The 25,321-nt window shown below is 42.2% G+C and overlaps 1 protein-coding gene across 6 annotated transcripts; it reads right to left on the reverse strand.

The window, feature by feature from the left end:
* Positions 1-153: 153 nt before the first annotated feature.
* Positions 154-19,785, reverse strand: GPR141 (G protein-coupled receptor 141). Of its 6 annotated transcripts, XM_056337873.1 has the most exons (5): positions 19,604-19,781; positions 18,630-18,767; positions 8,573-8,634; positions 4,958-5,218; positions 154-3,400 (listed from the first exon to the last, which is right to left on the reverse strand). In XM_056337873.1, the coding sequence occupies exon 5, from the start codon at positions 3,395-3,397 to the stop codon at positions 2,453-2,455; it is 945 nt and encodes a 314-aa protein (XP_056193848.1). In that variant the 5' UTR covers positions 3,398-3,400; positions 4,958-5,218; positions 8,573-8,634; positions 18,630-18,767; positions 19,604-19,781; the 3' UTR covers positions 154-2,452. The 6 variants fall into 6 exon arrangements, with proteins under 6 accessions (XP_056193848.1, XP_056193846.1, XP_056193847.1 ...); XM_056337871.1 differs by lacking the exon at positions 18,630-18,767; XM_056337872.1 differs by lacking the exon at positions 4,958-5,218 and having other exon boundaries at positions 19,604-19,779.
* Positions 19,786-25,321: the final 5,536 nt, after the last annotated feature.

Here is a 25,321-nt window from a genome sequence, read left to right on the forward strand (position 1 = left end):
AATATTTATTTGGAAAAAAACCCCACATTATCTAGGAGTTTTTGTGATGCTATGGTGCAGGGTATTGTGATGTGTGTGTTTTTACAAGAACTAAGCAACTTGTGATTTTAACACATACATGAACAACATTGGTTAAGCTGTATGGTAAGGAGGTATTGTTTGTAAACATATGTTTTATTTTCTCCAAGTCTTGCTGAATTCAGATACAAATTGCTTTTCATTCATATGTGTTTCGCAGGAAGGACTTCAGCACATAGTCATATGGCAGAAGGGTTATAATATAGTGTTACAAAGGTATGCAGTGCCCACAGAACACATGCAAGATATTTTCTTCTACCAACGATGTTGCTATAGGAGGAAGGAAAACGTTGTGCCATTTTCCATCTTCTCTCCTGCCACAGGGAAAACCTGAGTTCTTTGTGTAGTTTTAAAACAAATCTGGATCAGAGAAGTTTATTGCTCTCTTAATGACACATAATTAACCAGGAGTGAACTACTCCTTTGAGCTGACCCCTTCCATGTTATGGAAGTCTACGTAGTTCCCCAACTACTGTTGAATCTGGCTGGTAGTCATCTTCCTCTTTACAGTGATCCTTTTGGGGCAAACACCTTCTCAGAGAGTTTTTTCTCAGATACACACACACTGCAAGCTCTCACGTTTCTGTCTTCACAGATGTTGTGATCCAGGCTGTCTGCCAAGGGTGGGCCACGTGAGCACTCACATCTCACTTGTGTTATGAACTGCAGTAATTTCCAACTTTGGGTGTCATATAGCATTACTCAGACTCTGACCTGAAAATAATTTCTCCTGATCACACCTCCCGAGAGATATAGAGGAGCTTGAAGCAAGAAGGAAGACAGGGAAGGAAGGCTATAGAAGAGATGGGATCCTATAAAATAACCATATTGGTGGGACCTAAAGCAACGAGCATAGCACTAAGATTGTACAGGCACAGCAAGCTCAACCAATTGTTATTTGATTGCTGTCCGATGTGCAAGAGATGTTGAAGGCAAAGTAGAAATGTATGGAAAGATTCAAAAGTATGAAAAGGTGGACTTCAACAGCATCATGAGCATAGACTGTCACTGGAAATCAATCAGCTGATAACCTCTAATTTGTCAAATGGTTATAATATTGTCCCACTGACTCTAGATGAAAAACCTTATGCAGATGACAAGAAGGAGAAAGATATATCAGTGATTGCTGTCTTGGGTTATAGCAGTCAGAGATTCACACACTTTTTTTTTTGGGGGGGGGGGGGGAGCACAAGGGATAAGTGTAAAGCAACTGAGCTATGAAAGCCTGAATGTCTTTCACAGAATCATTTTGCTGATTTTCTTCCTCTTTTTCTAATGGAATTCAATTCTGTCTTCAGAGACAGCAACTGACAATGCCTCACTGAGACATAATAAGCTCTTTAGCTATGCCAGGTTTATTAGCTTTTTTCATCCCTCCAATCCAAGCAACAACACTTTAACTTCTCCTACCAGTACATGGTACTAAATTTACAGAATTGAATTCAAGCTAAAGATACTGTAATTAGTCATAAATTTCAGAATTGCAGAAAATCAACATAAGATTAAAAAAAGCATTGTTACCTTGGATACCAAAAATACTTGAGGTTTTAAGAGAAGACAACTGCTGTCTGAATGATCTAAATAAAATAATCTTCACTGTTAAATATCTTTTTTAAATTGAACAATTCTGTAAGTAAAAATACAGCTTTTTTGTTTAAACTTACAACATTCTTTTCAGTAACAATGTGTAATCTTTGTTGTTGGAGACATTTCCAAAATGTGGAAGAGAACAAAACTCTTTTCTGCCATAGTGATACTATCTCCAAAAGGTGATTGTGAGAAAATTTGTTAAGAAATAACCATTTATTGCTGGTTTGTTTTTAAAGAGTTGGTTTAATTATTCAGTTCACTTAGAAGTTTATGCTTGTCTTTACAGTGAAGGAACAGACCAACTGAGGAGGAACAGTAGCTTTCCTGATACTTTATGAGAGCTTGTGGGGGATAAGAAATGTATGTGGAAAATTATTTAGATCTTTACATCTCAAAAATATGTGCCTTATTGCATAAAAAACTGCTTTTCTATTTGTGTTCCTACATACTTTGCAAATTCCCTTGAGTCTCCTCCCATAGTGCCTTTGACTTAACAAACCTTGATGTAAAAACAGTAAGGCAGAAGAGCCCATGCCCTTTCCTCCCTTTCCTCCAGGTGCATCCACAACTCACTAGGTAGCACCGTGAGGACATGCCAGAGGTAACCTTCCAGCTGACCAGGTGTGACACTGGAGGCGATTTGCCCTGTTATTTCAGAGAGCAGGTGTGCAGAGCCCCACTCTTTCCAGAGCCTGCCCCGGCCGGCTGAGGAGAGGGTTTGCCATGCCTGCCCAGCATCAAGTCCTCCCAGGTCCAGGTCCGTGCATGCTGCCGGAGGTTGATGCTAGCAGCAAGAAAACTTGCTGCCCAGCATGCCCACCTTTTGCTTGAAGAGGCGGCTACCACTCAGCACAAACGACAGCAGGTCCAGGCAGCTGAGGGCAGTCAGGCTCAAAAAAACCTCATTGTAGCTTTCTAACTGGTCAAAATCGCTCACGTGCTGTATGTAGTAGGCCCTAAAGAGGTGATAGGGAAGGAAGCAAATGATGATGACACAGATGAAAATCAAGTTTTTCACCTGGGCCCAGAACTCCTGATGTGACCAGAGGGTGGTGGAAAGTTTTCTCGCCACTTTTACTAGGATGAAAATCTGCAGGCCCAAGAGGACACAAGTAATGCAGGCGACAGCTACAATTATGGTGTAGTTCAAGGCTTTCACACTGTCCTGCTGTAGTTCTTTGTGGAACTTAAAGCATGTTGTATCATTGTATGAGCCTGAGCGCCCGTACTCAAAGCACAGCACCGGCACCACAAACACCAGGACAAGGACCCACACGGCAGCACTCGCCGCGATGGCATGCAGCTTCCTATAGAACTCCACTTTGTCCTTCCATTGAAAGAAGATGAGCCACCGGATCACCAGTGTGATCACGTAGAATAGGAAGGTCAGGTACATGTGGATGTGCACCATGGCACTCACCATTTTACACAGTGGCATCTTGAATACCCACTTCTTGTTGACATAGTAGTGCAGACGGAAGGGCACGGTGAAGAGGAGGAGGCTGTGCACGACGACCAGGTTAATGATGGCTGTAGTGGTCACAGACAGAGTGTTCATCTTGACCAGCACGAATGACATTGTGATGGACCCAATTCCACCTCCAGCAAAGGCAACTGAGTAGGCAGTGATCAGTATGACACTTGTGGTGTTGGTGTGAGTGAAGGCAGAAGAGGAGTCACTGCTGTTCCTGTTCTCTGCAATCATGTCCCTGAAATCTTCCTTGTACATGTTCTAGAAGTGAAAGCATACATAAAGATTAAGATAAGGTATGAATGAGAGTGCCCACTTGAAAAACCAGCAGAGCTTTCCACCTGCATGTTGCTCGAGGGATAGTACTGCAATCTTACAGTTGGCACAAACTGTAACCAGTAGTTTTACCCAAACATCCTCCAACCTAGGAAAAAAATGGCTAAGAAGGTTGTATGGAGAAGCTGCTCTAGTTTTTAAGTCATTACTATCCATACCCTTAAAAACAAGCATGAGTTAGTAACACGTGAGATCAAGAGATCCTTAGAGAAATCACATGATTGTGGTGGTTTTGAGCTCTCAGTGTTACTAGTTCTCCTCTCTCCTGAGCATCTGCACGCTTTTGCAGTGAAGATCAGAGATATTGTTCAAATTCTGCTACTATTCATCAGTTTATTTGCAACACAAATCTGCCCTTCCCAGAGCCAGATAATAACCATATGTTGCTCTATCAAAGCTACAAATTCTGTTTGTTACCGAGCACAATTTTGCACACATTAAAGTCAACTCCTCCTCCACGGATAATTTATCCGAGTCAGGGATTACACACCATGGATACCCAGGCTCCATGGAGATGCTGCTCAGATCCTGCCAGACGGAGTAGCGTTGGCAGTGCTGTCCTGGTGCTCAGGGCCATTTCACACCTAATATGTGGTAACTGGGTGTTACAAAATGGGTTGTTAGAAAACATTAGGAAAGGACATCCTGGGTTAGTGCAAATAAGCCTCCCTGGCCTGAGCTGAGGCTAGATGAAAGTTAATAGCAAGTTTAGTAAGTACACTATACATTTCTAATATATTACGGTTTCAAAAAGAGGTTAAATATAATTCTAAACGTAACATCTGGTAGGATTTTTAAATACAATAAGACCGTGTGGGAGGGAAAGAGTTCAGGCAGGGTGTTATCCTGAAGCATGTTTGCATCTATGAAAGTATCAAGTGGATGTCCGCACTAGTCACAGAAAAGAAGCAGGGGCAATTGAACAGTGCTGGGCTCTGCACTATCCCCGTTACACTGCCACCGCTACCTGAACTATAATTTTAAACTGACCCTGGTATGTCACCCATTTCATTGGTGAATCCCACAGCACAAGAGGGGGTTTTCTGCTGAGTTTTTGTAATTTTATTATTGCAATGACTTCAATTTCACAAAGCAGTTCCTCTGTCTCTTTGTATGAGTGGTGTTTCAGTTTATTTTCATTTTTAGGTAGCACATACTGCCAGAGGTTGGGAGGGGAAAGAAGTTCTTGAACAGCTCTCTCTTGTCAGAAATATGTCAGGAAATACCTGTAACTTTTATAATCATAATCCACTTTTATTCACAGTGGGGGATTAATATCTGTGGTGCATCTCAGACATTTTCCGTTGATTTTTAGCAATATTTCTAAGCATTCACCCCTACAGTAGTCTAGGTCTCTTTATACATTGAAAAGGTAGTTATTCTTTAGCTATCCCAATGCATCTAAGACTCCAGATATTTTATTGTAGTCAACATAAATACAACTGCCATATCTCGAGGTGTTGGTTGTTGGCACTCACTGACCTTTCCTGTTTGAAACTGTATTTAAGAGTTACGTGGACAACTAATTCCACTGCATTATGAGAAGTAACGCGGGTTGCAATGAAAGAGCTTTTTCTCAAAGGCACTTCAGATTGACACACTGCAGCTCTTGCATCAGAAACCATGCAAGTTCCTTCCAGTTCTGTTCTCATTTCTGAGATGTTGCGTTTCAGCCTCATCACCATGCAAGCCAGAAGGCATTAGCTAGATGTCCATCAGTTTCTCCAAGTTGTTATGCTTTCACTAAAAAAAAAAAAAAAAGGTCTCTAAAAAGTGGCATTATCGCACTGTTTTAATTTAAAATGCATATTTACAGTTTAAAAAGTGCCACAGCCCTAAAGGCAACACGCTGGAAATGCGGGTTGGTGTGAGCAGACCCAGCAGGGAGGCTGCGCTTGGAGAGGAAGGACCCCTTGCCGTCACCCTTTGGAGCCCGACAGTGAAACATGAACTGAAGGTGGTAAGGAACAGATAAGCAGAAGTCAGATAACCAATATTTTCCTCAGACATTGCTATTAAGGGAACAGCAAGAGACCTATTTCTGTCTGCAAATAAGCAACTGAGACACTGAAATGTAGGTTTCTGCAGAATTTTACAGTCATCACTAAATCCCTTCATTGTAGGATTCTGCAGGAAATCTCATTTTCATTAATCTTCCAGAAAAAAAGCTACCAGCAGCTATGATATGAGATTATCAGGTCTCCAATACTACAGGCAACCCACTGAAATATCATTGCGTGATGAATACAGAGTACAGCATTACACAGAGGAAACGCTACTTTCTGCTGAAATGAGGTTTCCTATTGTACTGACATTCACATAGCTGTAACCTACTGACCTGAAACACAACGAACAAGTCCTTTGGCTAAAATCTAACAGGAGGCACATAGAATGAAAAGGAATGCAGGTTTTACAAGAGACTAATTAATTGTATGACATAAGGCTATCTACTGAACCTCACTGGAAACATAAGTTACAGAAGGCTCCAAAAGCTGGACAATATCTCACAGCAGAGGAGGAACAACAGGAGAGACCACTGAGAGCAGCATCAAACTATCTAAGAAATGGTCTTCCCTCCATGCTACTTAGCCCCTTGCCAACATCAGCTGTTGTAAGCTCTTGCCAGCTGTAACAGCATTGTTTCAGTACTGGACACAGCTTGTTTTAAACTAGCTTTTTAGAGTGGCTGTACACCAGTCACAGAGTTACAGTTCAATGTCATGCCTTCTTTCCTCCTCCCCACATAACCCCTGGTCCCAAGCAATGTCTGAAGCACCAAGGAGCTCCTTCAGGATGGTACTTCACAGCTTTGCCTCACCCAGGTGGCTTTCCTTCATGCACACCGATGTTAGCTCTTGCCATCTGTCAGAATGGCAGGAGCACTGAGAGGACGCAAGTCATTGCACATCCAAAAGCAGAAAGTTTCTCCTCAAGGAGGTGTTCTTGTTCCTGTGCCTTCCTACCCCCTCTAGCTACTGCCAATTCAGTGATACTGCTCAAGTTTGGGAGTACACTTTGCTCTTCGTCTGTGTTCAGCCTCATCACTTGGGTAAACTTCTGCCTGACATGTGCCTTGAACAGCCACGAGGCAATGATGGGCAACCACCTCACCTGAGCGCCATAGCAGTTAGTGACAGCTGCTGGTGCCGAGCGCTTGGGGACAGTTGCCAAAATAGCTATGTTTGAGTTTGACGGAGCAGGCAGATTGTCAAAAGGCCGGGTGCTAGGTTCTTTCAGATATATGGTCAGCAAAGAGATTCTCATGCATTCAAGATTCATCAGCTATCAGTGTGGGTCAGGCAATCCGCAGCACAGCCCACAGGACTTCCCTGGACCACTCTCTTCAGGCCAGAGCATGCTATTTACAAAGCCAACCCAGTCTCTGTCAAAATTTTCCTGGTAAAAAGAATGTTCATTCCAACCTTCAGGAACTTGTTTCTCTTTTATCTTACTGTTAATTATCCTATCATTAAAAAAAACAACACAAAAACCAAACCCATATTTCTAGACATAATTTGTACAACCTCAGCTTCCAGGCACAGTATGTGCTTCTGGTTTTGCCTTCAGATTTCAAAAATATTTAACAAATTTTGGCTTTCTCTATAGATACCTGACAATAAGTAGAGATAAGAGACAGAAGATACTTAATTTTCTCTTCATCCCAGTCATACTTGTGGCTCCTCACTGAACTGCCTCCATCAGCATTGTGCTCCTGTTTGGTTCTTAAGTGAGCAGCTTTGCATTTGGCAGTGGTAAAATGCATGTGACTAGTTTGCACCTGACTTAGCAATCCAGATCACCCTGTCACTGGCTTGTTCCCTTCATTGTTTATTATTTTCCCAGTCAGGTTCATCAGTCACCATTATGTTACATCAACATTATGTCAACTTATTATAAAACCATAAAAAAACTCATTCATTAAAAATGATGACAGTCTTACAATCTGCCAGCGAGCTCTACTTTCCGTATAACAAGTGCTTGCAAAATTTATGCCCTCCATGTACGTGTGCTGAGGGACCGGCAGGCTTCGCACAGATTTTCATGTGTTCTAACAGTTGTGTTCTGCAGAAGCAGCATTTGCAGCCTGCATGTACCCAGCTGAGAAGTTTTATTTGCATTTGGAGGGGAAGAAAGTTCAATTCAAATGAAAGATTTCTATTTTTGACAGACTTAAAATGGGAAAACAGGGGTTTGTCAGAACTGACATGTCTACATTGAAGTAGACTAGGTTGGAGGGAGCTCAAAATACAAGTATTTTTTTTAATAAAAGTCTACTTAAAATGTGTGTTTGTTTCACAAACATCCTCATTTAGTATCAAAGATTATTTCTGTTGATGGCATTGTAATTGCTTTTCGATTTGCTCTAATTCCATGCTGTGTTATGGTAATGTAGGCTATGTTACTAGAATAATTGCAGAATTCTCTTCATTTCAAACTAACCACACACACCTGAAATCTGAAGTATAAATATCTGCTTAAAGAAAAATGTTACAAGTTAAAAATATGAAATATCAAGTGTGTGTTTACATTTAGATATTGACTTTTTCTAAACAACTTTTAGTAATTCCTCTAACTCATTCACTAGCTCAATGACTCAGCTTGTGTCATCATTATACTGATACTTTTTAATTTAAATCCAGTCTACTGAAGAATAAAACAGGATGGAAAAACTTGTTGAGCTAGCCCTCTTTCATTTGAGATTTTTTTTCTGGTATTACACAAAACCAGAAACCATAGAACCTTCCCAAAAATAATTATTTACCATCCTGATTATATCTTATCAAAGAGAATAAACTTACCCTTCTAGGTTGTACAGAGATTGAATGATATCAAACACACAAAGATGGAGCAAAACAAAGTTAATTGCCTCCCAATTTTAGGTAGCAGTGTAGAACTACAGGATAGCAATAAGGAAAAGGATGAAGCAATATTTTCCCAATACTAGGAAATTACAAATAACAGAAACAGTTACGCAGAAAAGCTTTAAAATGTGTTACAAATAAAACAAGAAAATTGGATACTTTTTTTTCCACTAAAGTTACAAACATTGGAAAAGCACTGCAAACCAAGGCTTTTGTTCATTTTCTGTATACTTACAGATTAGAATTTCTTTCCCCTCTTCAAAGGTTGTTTACTTGGCTCTTGGTTTTATGCAAGCCCTAAGAACAAAAAAGCAGAACACCTGATGTTTTAGAGTCATGGCCTTCCTTCCTTCTTTGAGCCTGTGACAAAGCAACAACCATGAGCCTCAGCTGTGTGAGGGCAGGGCTGCCCTTAAGCACCCAGCCTCGGGGAGGTTTTTAGTTGCATCACAGGATCCTCTCTTGCAGCTATTTCTTAGCCATATGAGGTCTTCAAAGCCTCCTGCTTCTGAACAGTTATGTTCTCCTACTGTCTAAATTGATCAAGTCTATGCATTGATGTAAACCACACAGATCACTAGGTGCTCCTTTAGGAAGGTTATTCCCCAGAGCGGAGGAGATCATTTGAAAGAGTTTTTTGAGAAAACAAGGTAAGACAGGAGCAAAATATGATCTATATTGTAACTAACTGTGGGTTTGGGTATTGTGAAAGTATAGATATTGAAGTGCAAGGGATGAAATGAAGCTCACCCTAAAGCCCAGCATCATGTCTCAGCCCTGCTTTCTGCCAAGACTGTAGCTCAGCATATGGATCTCAGGACTCAGTGCCACTGCTACACCTATATAGCGCTAGCAAAATGAAACTAGCAGATTTTATTAAAAAACAACAACAACAACAAAACCCCAAAACATTAGCCGTGTCAGTATCAAAGGTTCATCTGCAGCAATGGTTGGTGTGTGGTAAAAGATGTTTCCCTGCAGGACTGAGCCTCCATGAGGAGTCTGTGCAAGGTCAGTGTTTCCCTCCTGCAGGCTCAACTAATTTCTGTCGGAACACAGTTATATTTGAGTATAACAGTCTCAAAGGCAATGGTATTAACATTCAACATTTACATGTAATCTTACATAAGGACATTTTAACTGACTACATCCTGTTGCTTCACATTTGACAAAAAAAAAACACAGGAGACAAACTGTTCTGTGGTACCTCACAACAGACTGGTATGTGAAGGAGACTGCCTTTTTGCATTGTGCAATTTTAACAGTGGTTAACAGCTAAAAAGCTATTCAAATAATATTAGAAAGTCATCATCATCATCATCATCATATTTAGCTTTTACCTAGTACCTTTCTGCAGCTGATCTCAAAGCTCTGTTAAAAAGTATACCTATCGCTCTCCCCATGATACAGCTAAAAAGATGAAACCTTTGTTTCAAAGCCAGATATAAAGCTAAGGGATCCTTAAATCAAATCCTATACCTTTTCAGGTTAGTCATGCTGACTCGGCTTCTTGTAGGTCTCGCTCTAGAATAAAATCATCTCAACTAATAGTGGGAAGAAAGCTGAGGTAACTTAAAGCCCTGTAGGTAGCATCTGAATATGGGGTTTTAAAGTTATATAACATTGTTGATACGTATAATAACTTAATGTATGTGTTAATACGTATAATATTGCTTATATATAGTTGATGCATATAATAATTACATAACATGTAAGTAATAGAATATTGTTGATAAATAACAATGTTGTTTTCCCAAGCTGTCATCACAAATGCGACTTTCCAGATTGCCTTCTTTCCATGTGTTTGCATTCTGCAAATCTTCAATCCTTGCACTAAGGTTTAAAACAAATATTGAAATACCAGAGTATGGTCTAGGGCAGACATCCTCATTATCTTTGTTCACGAATGCCAAGTTCTAGATAAGTATAGAAAGCTTAATACACATGGTTGTAATTCATTTTCCCTGCTAAATTGATGCAATTTTGCCAAAGATTCAGCATCATGTATAATGTCTGGAGTATGTTTCTCCCACTGCGGTATGAAGAATGGGTTTCAGGCTGGTACTTTTAGATTTTCATCAGTAATGCACTGAGCTGGTGGCAGAATGTGATTATGTTAGAACATCACACAGCAGCTGAATTTAAACGCAGGTGCTAGAAATGCAATGCATGTATTTTGTAAATTTCCAAGTAATTGCTGGTGGTCTTTTCAATACCCCCAAAATCTAGAAGTGTGATAGTGGGTTTGCACAGTGCCATTGTATCACCTGGATCAGACTTTCAACTAGTTTGAATTTTTATTATAGCAACAGTTTTATGGGCCAAGGCTGTTTAATCATACTTGAGAGCCTGGCCCAGATTTCAAGGACTGCTTGTCCTGGGATCTGCATAGCATCAAGGCTCCTTTTACTCCGGATTGTGTGAAAGGTCCTTAAGGAAAGACAACCATGCTCAGGCATAATATACGCTGTAAAGGATTTTTCAGCTGTTCCGAACTCAGATATGTGCATAGAATAACCATGGCAACCCAGGTGATTTATTTTTCTACATTTTTTGTGCCAAGACTCAAGGGTTTGGGTTGTTAAATCAGCAGTGGACCATACAGGGTCGTAGGAGGTGTGCAGATGTGGTGGTTGGGTCTTGTAGAAAACTCCTTCTCTCCTTCACTTACGTAGGTGGCAGAAAGCAAGAAATAAGATCCATCTGAACACCTTAAATTCACTGTGGGTAACCTGACTCATTTAGTTAGTTGAGAGTAAAGCTGGAGTGATACTCCTGAAAACACTGGGCTGATGTTGATAACAATCAGGCCCCCAGAGAGGTCTGTAAACCTGTGATTGCTAAGGGTGAGTTTTGAAATATTCCCCAAAGTGCAAGGAACAGTTATCTGAACTTTGCTGGGCAGTTGAGCAGACTTTTGTCAGCCAGAAAACTCTATTAGAAGTAGCAAAGTATTCCTTAATTATAACATCTTCTTTTACACTGGAAGAGGTAGACCCTGTGTCCCATTACATTCATGAAAGAATCAGGACTTGAATTATTGGAAAACTACTTCAACGCTGGGTTCTAGCCTTCTTTGTTCCTTGTACATTTTCAAATCCATCACATAAACTTCATTTATATTAATAAACATAAGGTTTTTTACATCACCCAAGGCGTTGTCCCATAGTTGTTAGTCTTGCAATGAGCCATCAGCCTGATTCTCCTCTCTTGTGACAGCTATAACCTATCGTTTCCTAAAATGGGGAAAAATCACATTGCCCTGTATGTTTGACTATGAGAGAGATGGATTTAGTAGATACACCTGTGGGCTGACTAACACCAAGTGTTGGTCACCTGTTCCTCAGGCCTTTTTTAGTATGGGTCAGAGCAGTGTCCTCAAACAAGGGCAGTGTCTGCTGCCTAGGTAAAAAAGATGAGATACAGAGAGAGCATCATCTGCTACATCTCGTGTTCCTTACAAAAAGCCCAGATCTGCTCAGAGTCCCTTCCAGTGCCAGCTATGGGCCTACTCCTAGTATATAAGACTGGCTGGATCAGTTATCAAGCTGTAATTGTGACAGGCTAATTGCATTATATCATTAAGTAAAAGATCAGCTGCTAATATGAATAGCAGAAAGGCAGCATGCAGTTAGAGTGAGTAACCTTTAGCTGCTACCAACAAAATCGTATTTTTGACTCATTTCTAATGTGCTCTCAAGCACCTGAATAGAAAGATATTAATTATCTGCAAAAAGAAAAATGTTAGGTATCAGTAACAGCCAAAACCATTTTGTAGATTATATGTTTCTTAAAATGTCTCTATCTGTGTTCTGAAGTGGTTGTGATTTGTGGCTGTCACCCAGGCTGTGCAAGGCATCCCATGAGTGAGAAATACTGCCTGTGACACATCCGAAAGAACATTTTGGAAAAGTATAGGGAGGAAAATGTGACTTGCAATTCCTTGTTTCACACATTTTTGCACAGCAGAGAGACAAAGTCAAGCTCCTCTAAAAAGTGGAAATACATCTGGTGGTCTCCTCCTAGTTCCCTTTTCTGATTTAGAGTGAAAAAAAAGCCGCTTTGCAAGTTACTACCCCATGGCATTATTACTCAAATGAAATTTGCTTGAGAGTACCTGAATTGTTTGGGGAAAGCCTGTTTCTCCTTCAGTCTATCTCACTACCTTTCTCTCCTTTGGAAGCACCCAAATTGCACCTCACTCCATGTTGAAGTATAACGTATCAATAAAACCGTTTCAAATTTCTATTCAGCTCTTACCATAATCCAGACCTTTCAACGGAGAAGTACTGTAAACAAAACAACACCTAAACCCACGTCAAAGTCTGCTGCATGCCTTTAATAGTGGGTATGTGGGAAGGATAACAAGTCTAGAAAACAACTGTCCTGACACTAATAATTTGCCCAGCTTTCCCCATACCTACTCCTGTTTTCTACTGGCACTGTGCTTTGGCCTCGGTGTTGGTCACTGAGGGTGGGAGGAGCAACCAGAACCATGTACAAAAGATATCTGTGCAGACTCCAGTCTACATGGACCTTTCTGAGAAGGTGTCTTACTTATTTTTAACAACTGCACATTTCCAGGAGTCTAGCACCAACTTTAATACTATCTTGTTCTGCAGGATTTTACTAGTTCACATCTGTTGCATGCTGGTAGGTTTTTCAGGAGATATGCCTTTCATCAGGAATACGGCACAGCAAGTCAGTCATTATGGGAGCTTGTTCTCACCAGGATTAAAAAAATGGAGGGGGGAGTTGACTGACAAGAAGATTCATTACTCCTGCCATAAGGATGACATTAGACTGCAGAGATGGAAATCATATATGCGGTACCATGCCCATCCTATATGCATATATGCCTTTCCAAGAGAAAAAGCCCTTCCCTTCATCTGAAAATACAGTGCTCATCATAAAATTTGTCTGAACTCTGCACTAGCCTCTCACTAATTGCCTGTTGAGGCAGCCAGCTTGTTGTAAGGAAGAATATTTTTTTAAGAAAGATTACAGCATGAGTCTATTGATACTTGCCCTCAAAATGCTGACTGCAATTGCTAATACTGTTTTCTTCTCAGATTGTTTATTTCAGTTGATTTCTGACTGCAGAGGTAATACAAACTCTATCATCAGATGCATGGAAAGAATCATTTTACTAATGATCATTTTCATGCTGAATATACATGTACAGTTATTTATGAAATTTAGTATGCTAAAATGTGTTTGTGTTGGCAGAGGAACAAACCTCCCTGCATTAGTCCAAGAGTGTCTGCCTAGGAGCAGTACAGAAGGCAAGGCTCAGTACCAGTACTGCTAGATGGGTAATGAAGGTGCTTTCCTACCTGAGCATAAGCACAATGAAACACATGACTTCGCTACTACAGTTGGTTAGACAGGAATTCGGCATTCCACCTACTTCTTTCAGAAATAAGGAATTTGCTGCAAGTGCATTGCTCCACGCTGCATTCATAAAGTACATTGATTTGCAAGGGCCTTTCCTGCTCAGCACAGCCAAAGACTGCCTGAAGGAGCGAGGCGCAGCCTGGATGCGAGTGCTCTCTACATCACATTGCTTGGGCTGAAGTGGTTCATTTTGCTGGTAAATCTGGAGGTTTCTGTTCTGAGCTAATGATAAACATTGGTGTTAAATTAAGATCTCCAGTGCATTTGCCAAAATATACAGCTAATTGTGCTAGGAATAAGCTCATTACTGATGCATTTTTTAAGATTTCTGACTTTTTGAAGTTCAGCTGAAACATTTAAAGATGCAGCTAGGGAGTCCAGCCAGGAGCAGCTGTAAAAACACCTATGTGAAGGGCTGCTGTCTGGGCTTTGTAAAGAGTACCCACACCTGCCCTTTGTCCCACCATCCTCCTAACATGCTTTCTTTTAGCCTCTTTCCCCCTTTTGTTGACACAGGACTCCCCAGAAAGTCTTGAGCCATGTTGCTTGTGGCCATAATGCTGTTTTGTTGGTCCAAATCTGTTTATTTGATTTTGGAGTGCCCTGTGCTGTGGTGTTGCCCCTCTTCTTGGTTGGTCTTTGGACATCTTTATAAAAAAGTAGAATTGAAAACATTAAACTGCCAATTAGTTTCCTTTCTGAACTTCCTTCTTTTCCTTTGATACAGGTTATTTGATGTTCTATACATCTTTCTGATCACTGGAAATCATAAGCACCAAATATTTTACATCATTATTCACTATAGTTGAGCTCTTCTTAGCAGAAGACGGACTGACAGGACATTCCCATACAATATTATAAGCCCTACATGACAGATGTACAAAAAAAAAAAAAAGAAAAAAAAAAAGAATTAGTAAAATCCACCTGGAGTCAGTGGAAAATATCCACAGTAGGGTAGTGACATGCCCTTTAGCGTATCAACAGGATTTGTTAGGCTGGCCATAATGACGTGCCTCTTCAGCCCCATTGCTTCTGGTTCTTGAGTTAGCACATTAAGCACTAATTTGAATACATCTTCACAAAAAAGGATACCATCAAAATAGCTTTCCTGTTGATATAAGAATTTGGGGAGATTAAAAAATAAGCACACAGTTAATGTGTTTAATTGTGCTAGCGAAGTGGAAATGAGAAGCATCAACTCACTGAGGAGACATTCCTATTGCCGGCTTTCATTTCTTTCTGCACCATCAAATCAGGATCATCACTGAAAGTGATTCAATGATTTCTACAGCCCTCACGATGAGAGATCTCACCATTTACTGCTAAGTACCATTAGCACAATGAAAAGTGCAGATAAAACAATGCCTATTGCATATCCACTCCAGATTTTCCTTATGCCCCTTACTTTGGCTAGAACTATTTTCCCCTTAATTTCACTTAAGAAGAAAGAATTCACTCTACTCAGTGAGCTGACAGAAAAATAATGAATTCTGTATCAAAAGCTATCTCTATTTAATTTTCGGATTCAGTTTCCCTTAGAGAAGTTACTGGGCACCTGAGCTCATTCCATTCCCACACCTAAGATTATCCTCACATGAACTTGATTCCAGCTGTGTACCAGAGATCCCTTCTAGGTTAGGAAGAAGTTGATTAATCTGGTGAGAAGTTCCAGCAGTAGATTTTGTTATGGGTTTTTTGAAGTATTTTTTCTCTGAACGTTTTTGTTTCAGATTCAGCAGCAGCCTGCACTTGTTGTTTTAGGGGTAAAAGGGCAGAATTTGTGCAGCTTTCTGTACGGCGTTGGCAAGAGAAGATATGTGTGTTACCATGTGGGTCTGAGGTGTGCGTGCAATTCAGAATGCAACGCTATGCAGAAACACCTAAGCTAGCTTTAAATAGGTAGTTGGTGATAAATCCGTGTTGGTGTGACACTCCTTCTAGTCAAATATATCCCAGTTTTCCAGGCATAGAGGCTGTAGTATTTTCAGCACTTCACTCCTCCAGAGCTAGTTTCAGTATCTCTGCATGAGACTGCAGATAGCCATGTGCACATCCCAGTTTGTTCCTATTGAATCATAAAAACATCCAGGTCAGCAGAAACCTCCAGAGATTTTACAGTCACACCTCCTGCTGAAAGCAGGGCTTTAGACTGGGGTATCCAGGGTCCCATCAAACCAAGCCTTGAACATTTCCAGCAAGGGAGATTCTGCCGTTCTGAAATTTTCAGTCTCTGTCTTGGACTAGGAGGACCAAGCCGGGACACAGCATCCCAGGTGTGGCCTAAGGGATGCTAAATGGGGTGGAATAATCACACCCTTGACCTGCTGGCTGTAGTCCTTGCCTGCTGGCTGTACTCTTGCTGAGGCAGCCCATGACAAAGCCTCCTTTCACTGCTGTTAAGGGCACACTGCTGGCACAGGTCAAGGCTGCTCCCCAGGCAGACAGACCTCCCAGACATCCACCCGCCACTGCATGGGATTACTCTGCCCCAGGTGCAGGATTTAGCGACTCTCTTTGTTAAACATGCAGTTGTTGTTGGCCCAATCTTCCAGCTTGTTGCAGTCTCTCTGGTGGCTCTTCCTTTTAGCATCTCTCTTCTCCCAATTTGTTGCCATCTGCAGGCTTGCTTGCTGAGGGTGCATTCAATTGTGTCCTCCCAATTTTTTATAAAGCTATGGAATAGTATCAGGCCCAGTACTGACCCCCAAGGGACTCCACCTGTAGCTAGCTACTGGTTCAGCTTTGAGCCATTAGCCATTGCCCTTTCAGCTCAGCATTTTACATAGTTGTCCACCTGTCTCGTGGTCCATCTGTCCAATTTGTATCTTGCCAGCTTGCCAACAGTTTATTAAGGTGACCATGTCAAATGCCTCGTTAAAATCAAAGGAGATGATGTCCATGGCACTCTCCTCATCCACTGAGCAAATTGTTTCATCATGGAAGGCATCACAGAATGGCAAATAAAGTCAGTGCAATGCTTTTTGTAGGGCGACAAGTACTTTTCACCTAAATAAACCACCTTTACATCAACCTCTTCATCATTTGACAGCTACTGGTCTCAAAATTTCCTTCAAACAATGCCACCTGTACCGCTAACAACTTCTTGTATGCTCAAAACAACCCTGCTTGTGAAGCCAAATACCTGGAATGACTCCCTTCTTCTTTTGTTCCAAAAACTGCTTCACCTGTTTATCCTTCCCTGTAGGAGGTCAGTGAATAAAAAGAGGCAAGACCTGAGAAAGGCACAGCTCAGGCTGGGAGGCCTTGTGCCACCTGCTGCAGCAGAAATGACATACCAGCCATCACTGGCTTCCACCAGGACGCGGCAGGGAGGCAAGCATTCCCACCAGGGAGCCAAGGGCTGCCTGGTGCCCCAGCTTCTGAGATACAAGCTTGGCAGAGGTCAGACTGGGCAGGCCCACATAAAGACACCCCTACTTATCCGCACCAATATAATTGCCACCTTGTGATGTAAATTGAAATGTAAAATATCCCATCAGCCGTGACTTCCCATCAGCTGGGAAGGCAGACCCAGTGATGGTCTGATCACTTTTCATGACATGTGTCACACTGAGGGCGAACAGCAGCTGCACATATTTCTGGGACATGAAGTTTAGGGAGGTCCAGCTGATATGGACAGCTGCAGTGCACGTGTGTATCAGCCCATGTTACGAGAGGTTCTCTACCTCAACACCAACTACCTATACAAGATCCAGACCCTGTTTCTTTTCTTCAAGATCCTCTGCAGTCCTAAGCTTTTTTTTCAAAGCAGCTACTCCCAGTTTCAGAATGAAGATTGCGATGAGCAGCTGCATTTCCAGAGACTCTTTAAGATAAGGATAAACTGATTAGGATGCTTCCACTCTGGGCTGTCTCTGGGGCTAAGAACCACCACAAAGCTGCATATTTCTTATAGAAATTCATAACAGCACATTTATTAAAAAACCCACAGCAACTTCTCAAAATAAAATATTATGCTGCAGAAGTTTCTGTATTTCAGTAAGGAGAAGATATAGTAAGTAACAATCTGGGGCAGCCCATTAATATACTCACTTTATTCAATTAGCTTTGAAAGGTATTCAGATATTTTGTGAGGATCAGTTGGACGTCATGATAATGTCATCATTCTATGAATCCACACAAAACAGTAACAGGCCTCCAACTATGTCATCCAGTTATTGGTATTGCTAGCTTTTTCACATATAAAATGGTGAGCAGAATCTTCTCAGACTAGTTGCTTCTGGCAGCATGCTTGAATGGCTGGCTCCTTTATATACCAAAAGGATGCACAATCCTATAGCATATAGTCATGCAACAAAGCAAGGCAAAATAGCCATCACACTTCCTACTGCCCTCAGCATCGCTTTTGAATAATGTGTGATTTTTGCAGCACTTCTCTTAGAAAGATGAGTCCATGATTGGCTCACCACCTGAAGAGCACTTTCCATGGGTGCTGAGAACACTGGGAATATTTAAGCTTTCGGGCAGTGAGATGCTCCTGGACAGCAGCAAGTGTATGGACGGTTATTGCGGAGTATCTGGTGGTGCCCTTCAGACCTGCAGCCTAGTTTTCCGTGTTATAAGTTGTTTGTGTGCTTCAACTGATAATACTGTCACCAAGATGAAAACTGCAATGGTACAGTTCAAAAGGAAAGGTGAAAAAATAATTCTGCTAGTCTCTAACTTCTTAGAGGAAGGATCATAGAGCTGTGGTTCCAGAACAGGGGGAGAAAAAAGCTGCCACTGCTGCTACAGAGATAAAAAAACACACACCTGATACGTGGTCACCCAGGAAAGCTACAGAGTCCAAGCAAAACACCACTGCAAAGTTACACGAATAATATAAACTTAGACCTGTCTGCATTTGGTGACACAGGTCATTTTTGCTGGTGTACCTTCTGATCACTTTTCTCTGTCCTCCAGCCACAGCTCTATCTTCTCTGATTTATCTGTATTACCCGATTCATACTTTTCTTTTCCATGATCACTGAGAAAGACACTCAGCTGCTCTTCCTGGCTAACGAAGGAAAGCTCTGCAACATCAATAAAATGGAAAAACCTGTCACCCAAGATTGCTTTGTTGCCTTCCTAATGGCCTCCTGTACACACTGAGCAACCGGAGGACAGAGATGTAAAATTAAGTATCAGAGCAGATCATCAATGGCTAGGCCAGCTATCCAGAGCTCCTCAGTGGACACTAAACCACTCACCAGCCACCCTTGCTGAGCTATGCAAGTGTCTGAGAGCATCAGGGAACGTGTTCAAAAGCACCGAGGTAAAGGCAGAGCTGGCAACCCTCTGACTGTCAGGGGACTTATGATCCTCAGCATCTGAGGTGATTTTTAAAAATTTACTCATCATGAAAGAGTATCAAAGCCCATGAGAAATCTAGTAGAAGCACTGATAGATAAATGGAAATTTTCTCCTTAGTCTTTGTTTAAAGATTGATTGTCAAAAGCAGTAACACTACTCTTGTCTTTCTGGTTTACATATTCGTTTGATAAATTAATTTTCAGAAAGGATTATGGAAGCATGGATGCTATTGCAAAAGGAGGCTGGGTGCCCTTCCTGCAGTGCCGACTCCCAAAATACACTTTTAACTACCTTCTACTTTGCTTCCACAGATTTCAAAAAACTCTGACATTCACAACTGCTGCAGTGGACTAAAAACCCAAAGCACATTTAACTTCCAATCTATAACATTTGCTTTAAGCTTATCTCCCACCAGGAGCTGTTAAGCTCCATCCAGATCTGAAGACTTCTCATTTGAGTTTAGTATTTCCCTCCTCCTCTCCAAGGTGAGGGATAAAATACTGCCTTCTGCACGTCTGCCTCCATTACCTCTGCCAAGTACCTTTGTAGCACTTACCCACGGGCTCTCCAGCAGCATAGTAGGAGGCTTGCCTTGCTCCGTACAACGCCGCGATTTCATACAGAAATGCTGCTGAGGAACTGCAACTGCAACCCAGCTCTGCCTGCTTCCTGAAATATTGCCCACTGCCCACAAACCACCCAGCTGAATCACGTGATTAGACCAGTTTTTATCACCTCATGCAACAGGTCTATTGTCATTGATGTGTTTGGATATTTTATTTATTTTTGTTCTGTTTCAATGCGTATTAAGTATTTCCAGTTATTGAAAAATATATCTGCTTGTAAACAGTTACAGGTGCAAGAACGAAAGGGGGCTCATTGGGCTGAAAGTGAAACAGCACAGGTGGGAGTGTGCATTTATCATCATGTATGTGGATATATAGATAAAAGTGGTTTGCTCCTGTTGTATGGAGGCTGCTCAGTCTCTCAGCAGCATTTGCTTAGTTGCTCAGATAACGTCCAAGATGTGAATTTATTGATCTGACAGCCCTTGCAGGAACTTTCCTCATGATGCAGCAGTAAAATAAATGTAGTAATCCTGAAGCAGGGCAGCCCACAAGGCTGAATGCTTTCTGGTACTCCTGAAATGCTTCTGTCTCATTATCAAACAGTAGTCTTCCTAAGAGATGTGAGTACCTGCTCTGCATGTGCTTTTTATACACTACAGCCTTTTTATAAATCAAAAGTATCGACTCAGCCTTTTTATAAATGAAGAGGATAAGGCATGTAAAAAGAAGAAAGTTTTGGCAGAGATTTGCTATGAGATTGTCGTGATCCTCTTCATTATATACTGTTAGCTATATTTGTAATTATATCCAATTGATGTATCTGCTACCAGAAATCTGGCAGAGCAGCAGAGGTACACACAAAGGTGCCACTGTTTTTTCACCCACTTTAATTTCAAAATGTTGTTCTCTACCAGTCATGCAGCCAGAATAGCTGCAACACTTGGCCATGCAAGAGGTAACAGGAAAAACTCATTTCTCTTCAAAAACTCGAAGATACATTCCCAGGAGTTTCAGTATAAATAATAAAAGTGTTCAGAATAAGGATGTTCTCTTCCTTCCATATTAAAGGGATATGCTTGGGAACTTTTAAATCCAAAAGTTCATTAAATGTTCTGTTCTATCCCTATGTTAAGACTCTACAAGATAAAAAGCAATATTTTAAGAAAATACAATACTGTCCCTATGTTGCGGTTTAACTCCAGCTAGCAGCTAAGCTCCACACAGCCACTGGCTCACTCCTCCCCCTGGTGTAAGCACTGACTCGCAATAACTAAAACATCCCTGAATTATTGACAGTTTCCAGCACAAATCCAAAACATAATTTCATACTAGCTACTATGAAGAAAATTAACTTGCCCTCACCCAAAATCAGCACATTCTCCACCCCTTATTCCATACCACTTACATCATGCTTAGATCCCACACTATCCAATACAACTTCATTACCCACCACCACCTTTCCCATCTTTTGATATAATATACAGATATCGTTCCCTCAGTCTATGGACCACCCCTGCAAAATGTCTGTAAAATGCCCACAAAATGTGCATTGAGTTAATTTAGTCCATGACCTTGGGCTCCATCTGTTATGGTGGTCACTCAGGACAGGAGAGCTGGTGTGTTCTGTGAAGTCACTGGGCACCAGAACCAACTCAGGTTGGGTCACTACTGCACTTGTGCTGCCTCTTATAAGGCTTGTCCTCCACTGGTTCAGGTGGTTCCCGCTATAGTAATTCCTGTAACATTCAAGTCAGCTCATGAGTTACAACAATTTAAAGGTATATCTACTACAGTCTCTGCCCCTGGTCCCTTTGGGCCAGATTACAGGGTTTAGCATCACAATGAATTCCTCCTCTTGCTCCTAGCCTGGATAACAACAAGAGGTTCCTGCTATAGTAATTCCTATAACATGCATTTCAGGTCCCAGGTTACAACAATTTAAAGGTATTTCCATTACAATCTCCACTGCTGGTTCCTTTGGACCAGACCGTAGGAATTAACATTGCAATGAAACTCCTCCCCTTGCCCCTGCTCTGGCTTGGACTCATCCACAGATTGCAGTCCCGTAGGGATGTAGCTGCTCCATGTGGAGCCTTATCTATGAGCCACGGTCTCTCCAGGGGTATACCTGCTGTGGCACAGACTTATCCAAAGCCACAGCTGCTCTGAGGTGCACCTGTTCCAGTGTGACCTCCACGGGCCCCAATGCCTTCAGAGATATACCTGCTCCAATACCTTACCCCTGGCTGCAGTCCCTCCAGGGGTGCACCTGCTCTGCATGGGCTTACCCATGGCCACATGCGGTGACGTGCTCCAGCATGGCCTCATGCACAGCCACTGATGCTTCAAGACGTACCTGCTGCAGCAGGGACTTATCTACAGCCACAGGTGCTTTGAGGTGTACCTTCTCCAGCGTGGGCTTATCCTTGGGCCACAGTCCCTTCAGAGGCATACCTGCTGCAGTGCAGACATAACCACGGCCACAGACGCTTTGAGGTGTGCCTGCTGCAGCATGGACTTATTCACGGCCACGGCCACAGGGGTTTTGGAGTGTCCTGCTCCTGCATGGACCTACCTACGGGTTCCTTTGGCTTGCATTCACACTGGAGTTCCAGCCTGTCCAGCACAGCAGCACAGAAACAGTGGCCATTCCCTGGCTGTCTGCCAGCCCAGGCACATCGCCGTTGCTGTTATCAGAATGCTCCTGGGCACAGCACAGTGAGACGATAAGCAGTACAGCAAGCAGCACAAGCAGAAAGCAGCCACTAATGAGCACTAGACTCTAACACACAGCCAGGCAAGCAAGCCCCGTGGCAAGCGCAGAAGCCTGCTGATTAATAGCTACACAGCAATAACAGCTATAAATTCAATCTAGGACATTCCAATCTAATCTGTCGTTATCTCGAACCCTTCAGGCCCCACATTGGGCACCAAAAAAAGGCTGTTGTGGTTTAACCCTGGCCAGCAACTCAGCCCCACACAGCTGCTTGCTCATTGCCCACCCTGTGGGATGGGGGAGAAAATCAGAAGAGTAAAACTGAGAAAACTTGTGGGTTGAGATAAAGACAGTTTAATAAGTAAAGCAAAAGCTGCGCACACAAGCCAAGCGTAATGAGGAATTCATTCACTATTTCCTATCAGCAGGTAGGTGTTCATCCATCTCCAGGAAAGCAGGGCTCCATCATGTGTAACGGTTACTTGGGAAGATAAAATGCCATCACTTCAAACGTCCCCCCCTTCTTTCTTCTTCCCTGAGCTGTATATGCTGAGCACGACCTCATATGATATGGAATATCCCTTTGGTCAGTTGAGGCCAGCTGTCCCAGCTGTGTCCACACCCAACTTCTTGTGCACCCCCAGCCTGCTCACTGGTGGGGCGATGCGAGGAGCAGAACCCGCCTTGGCTCTGGGTAAGTGCTTCTCAGCAACAGCAAAACCATCCTGGAATTATCAACACTGTCTTCAGCACAAATCTGAAACATAGCCTCATGCTAGCGACTATGACAAAAATTAACTCTACCCCAGCCAAAATCAGTACACCCTAGCAATGTCTAACTGATCTTTTTAGGGTTTAATAGGGAAACTATTTCTCCAAATACTGGTTGAGCTAAGAAAATACTCTTGTAACATTTTAGTGATCTGCAGTTTAGACCTTACAACCAGTTCCGTATAAAAAAGACAGTAATACCTTTCATCAAATAAAAAGTATAGCAACATTTTCCACTACACTCAAATGCAAAAAGTACTACTGGATTTGTCTCAACTGTGCAATAGCCCACTAGTCCTGCATTAAATGTTGTGAAGCTAAGGCATAAAAGACTTCAGATGATTTCTTCAAAGTCACTTAGCAAGTCTGCTACTGAATCAGAATTAGACTACTTTTCTCCTAATGTTATGTCTTATGCTTTAACCTGTACGCTGTATTTTGCCTTTCGGTAACAGTAAGGAAGCCTTCCAGAACTAAATTTCTAACGTTAACCCAGCAACCTCACTGTTGCCTCAAGCCAAAAGCAGCTGTAAGCTTTTATGGAGCTGCTCATCCTCAGCACTTATATGGAGCATTAAATATCCCTGGGGCTTTGCTTCTTAGAGGAGTAAAGTTTACACTTTCCCTGGGAATGTAGGTTTAACCATGGCTCTTAAAGCCTGATCTACTTGCAGAGTCCTAGGGTAATATAGGATATGGACTTCTGGAGGTCATCTGGTTTAACCCATCACTCAAAGTGGGGCCAGCTTAACCAGGTTGCTCAGTGCCTGGTCCAGTGGAGTCTGAATATCTCCAGGAATAGAGATCCCATTGTTTATGGGGGGCTCGTTCCAATTTTGATGACCCACATAGTGAAAATATTTTTTTCCTAACATCTAATTGGGATTTCCCACACTGCAATTTATTTCCATTCCCTCTTGTCCTATAGCCATGTACCTGTGAGAAGCATCCATCCCCATCTTTTTCTTCTGCTTCTCATGAGGGAGTTGGAGAGAGCAGTAAGAACTGCCTGGGATTTTAATGCAGCCCAGGATGTGGTTGACCTTCTTGGCTGCAAGGCCTCACGTTCAGCTTCTCTGCCAGGTACCCCCTGGTCCTTTTCTGCAAACCAGTTTTCTAGACAGGCAGTGCCCAGCCCACGCTGTTTTATGAGCTTATTCTCTCCTAGGTGTGGTGCTTTGCATTTGCCTTTGCTGACTCTCATGAGGTTCCTATCAGCCTATTTTTCCAGCTTGTCCAGGTACCCCTGAATGTCCTGCCCTCGAGTGTACCAGCCACCTGCCCTAATTTGTTTTCCTCCTCAAAGGGGATGAGGGTGCCCTCCATCTTGTCAGCCGGGTCATTAATACAGTTGTTAAACAGTCTTGACCTCAATATCAAACAAGAACCACCACTAGTAGCTTAGCCACCAGTTAAACCTCTTACTGTAGATCCCAAACCCTTGAGCCTAGTTATCCAGCCAATTTTCCACTCAACTTACTGTCATCCATCCAAGTCATCTCTCACCAACTTGGCTATAAAGTTACTATGGAAAACTGTGTCAAAGGCCTTGCTAAAGTCAAAGTACACAACATCCACTGCTCCCCACCTCATCCACAGAGCCAGGCATAAAACATCATAGAAGGCAATCAGTCTGGTCAGCAAGGATTTGCCCTCAGTCAATCCTTCCTGACTGTTCCAAATTCCCTTATATTTTATGGGACTGGATACTATTTCCAGACAGATTTGCCCCATAACCAATGGCCACAGCCTTCCAAAGGTGATTGAGAGTATTCTGTGACACTAACAGCAACTTTCAGCAACTTTGTGTGAACATCAGGTCCCATCCCCTGTGGGATGTGGTCTGTGAGCAGTCAATGGTGTTGGTGGCCACTGGTTAATGTGTAGACAAGGCTGGCATCAGGCATGGAACCTCCCTGCCCTGCCCACTGTTTGCATCACAAGAGCTGGCAGCTCTGACATAACACCTCCCAAGGCTGGATCACTGCAGGCCCAGACATGTCCATGCTTCTGCCAGGGTAAACCATCTCTCAGGTAGGCAGTAAAAAATAAAGCAGCAAGCCAACAGCTGCTTCTCATCTGTTTGGGTTTGGGAGTAATTTGTCCTGATGGCTTGACCATGTCCATTAATAGATCACACCAGAAACCTGAAAGCCTCCAACTGTCTCCTTAATCTTTACAAGAGAAAACTGCCTGATTTATACTATTACTTCCAGAG

This window comes from Falco biarmicus, chromosome 4, assembly GCF_023638135.1.
Source record: "Falco biarmicus isolate bFalBia1 chromosome 4, bFalBia1.pri, whole genome shotgun sequence".
Lineage (NCBI taxonomy): Eukaryota > Metazoa > Chordata > Aves > Falconiformes > Falconidae > Falco > Falco biarmicus.

Excerpts from the sequence above, each read along its gene's own strand:
- GPR141 (XM_056337869.1), bottom strand. The coding sequence starts at position 19,666 with ATGAAATCGCGGCGTTGTACGGAGCAAGGCAAGCCTCCTACTATGCTG. Across the intron at positions 3,401-19,603 it reads TGCTGCTGGAGAGCCCGTGG|AACATGTACAAGGAAGATTT; the intron begins GTAAGTGCTACA and ends TTTCACTTCTAG.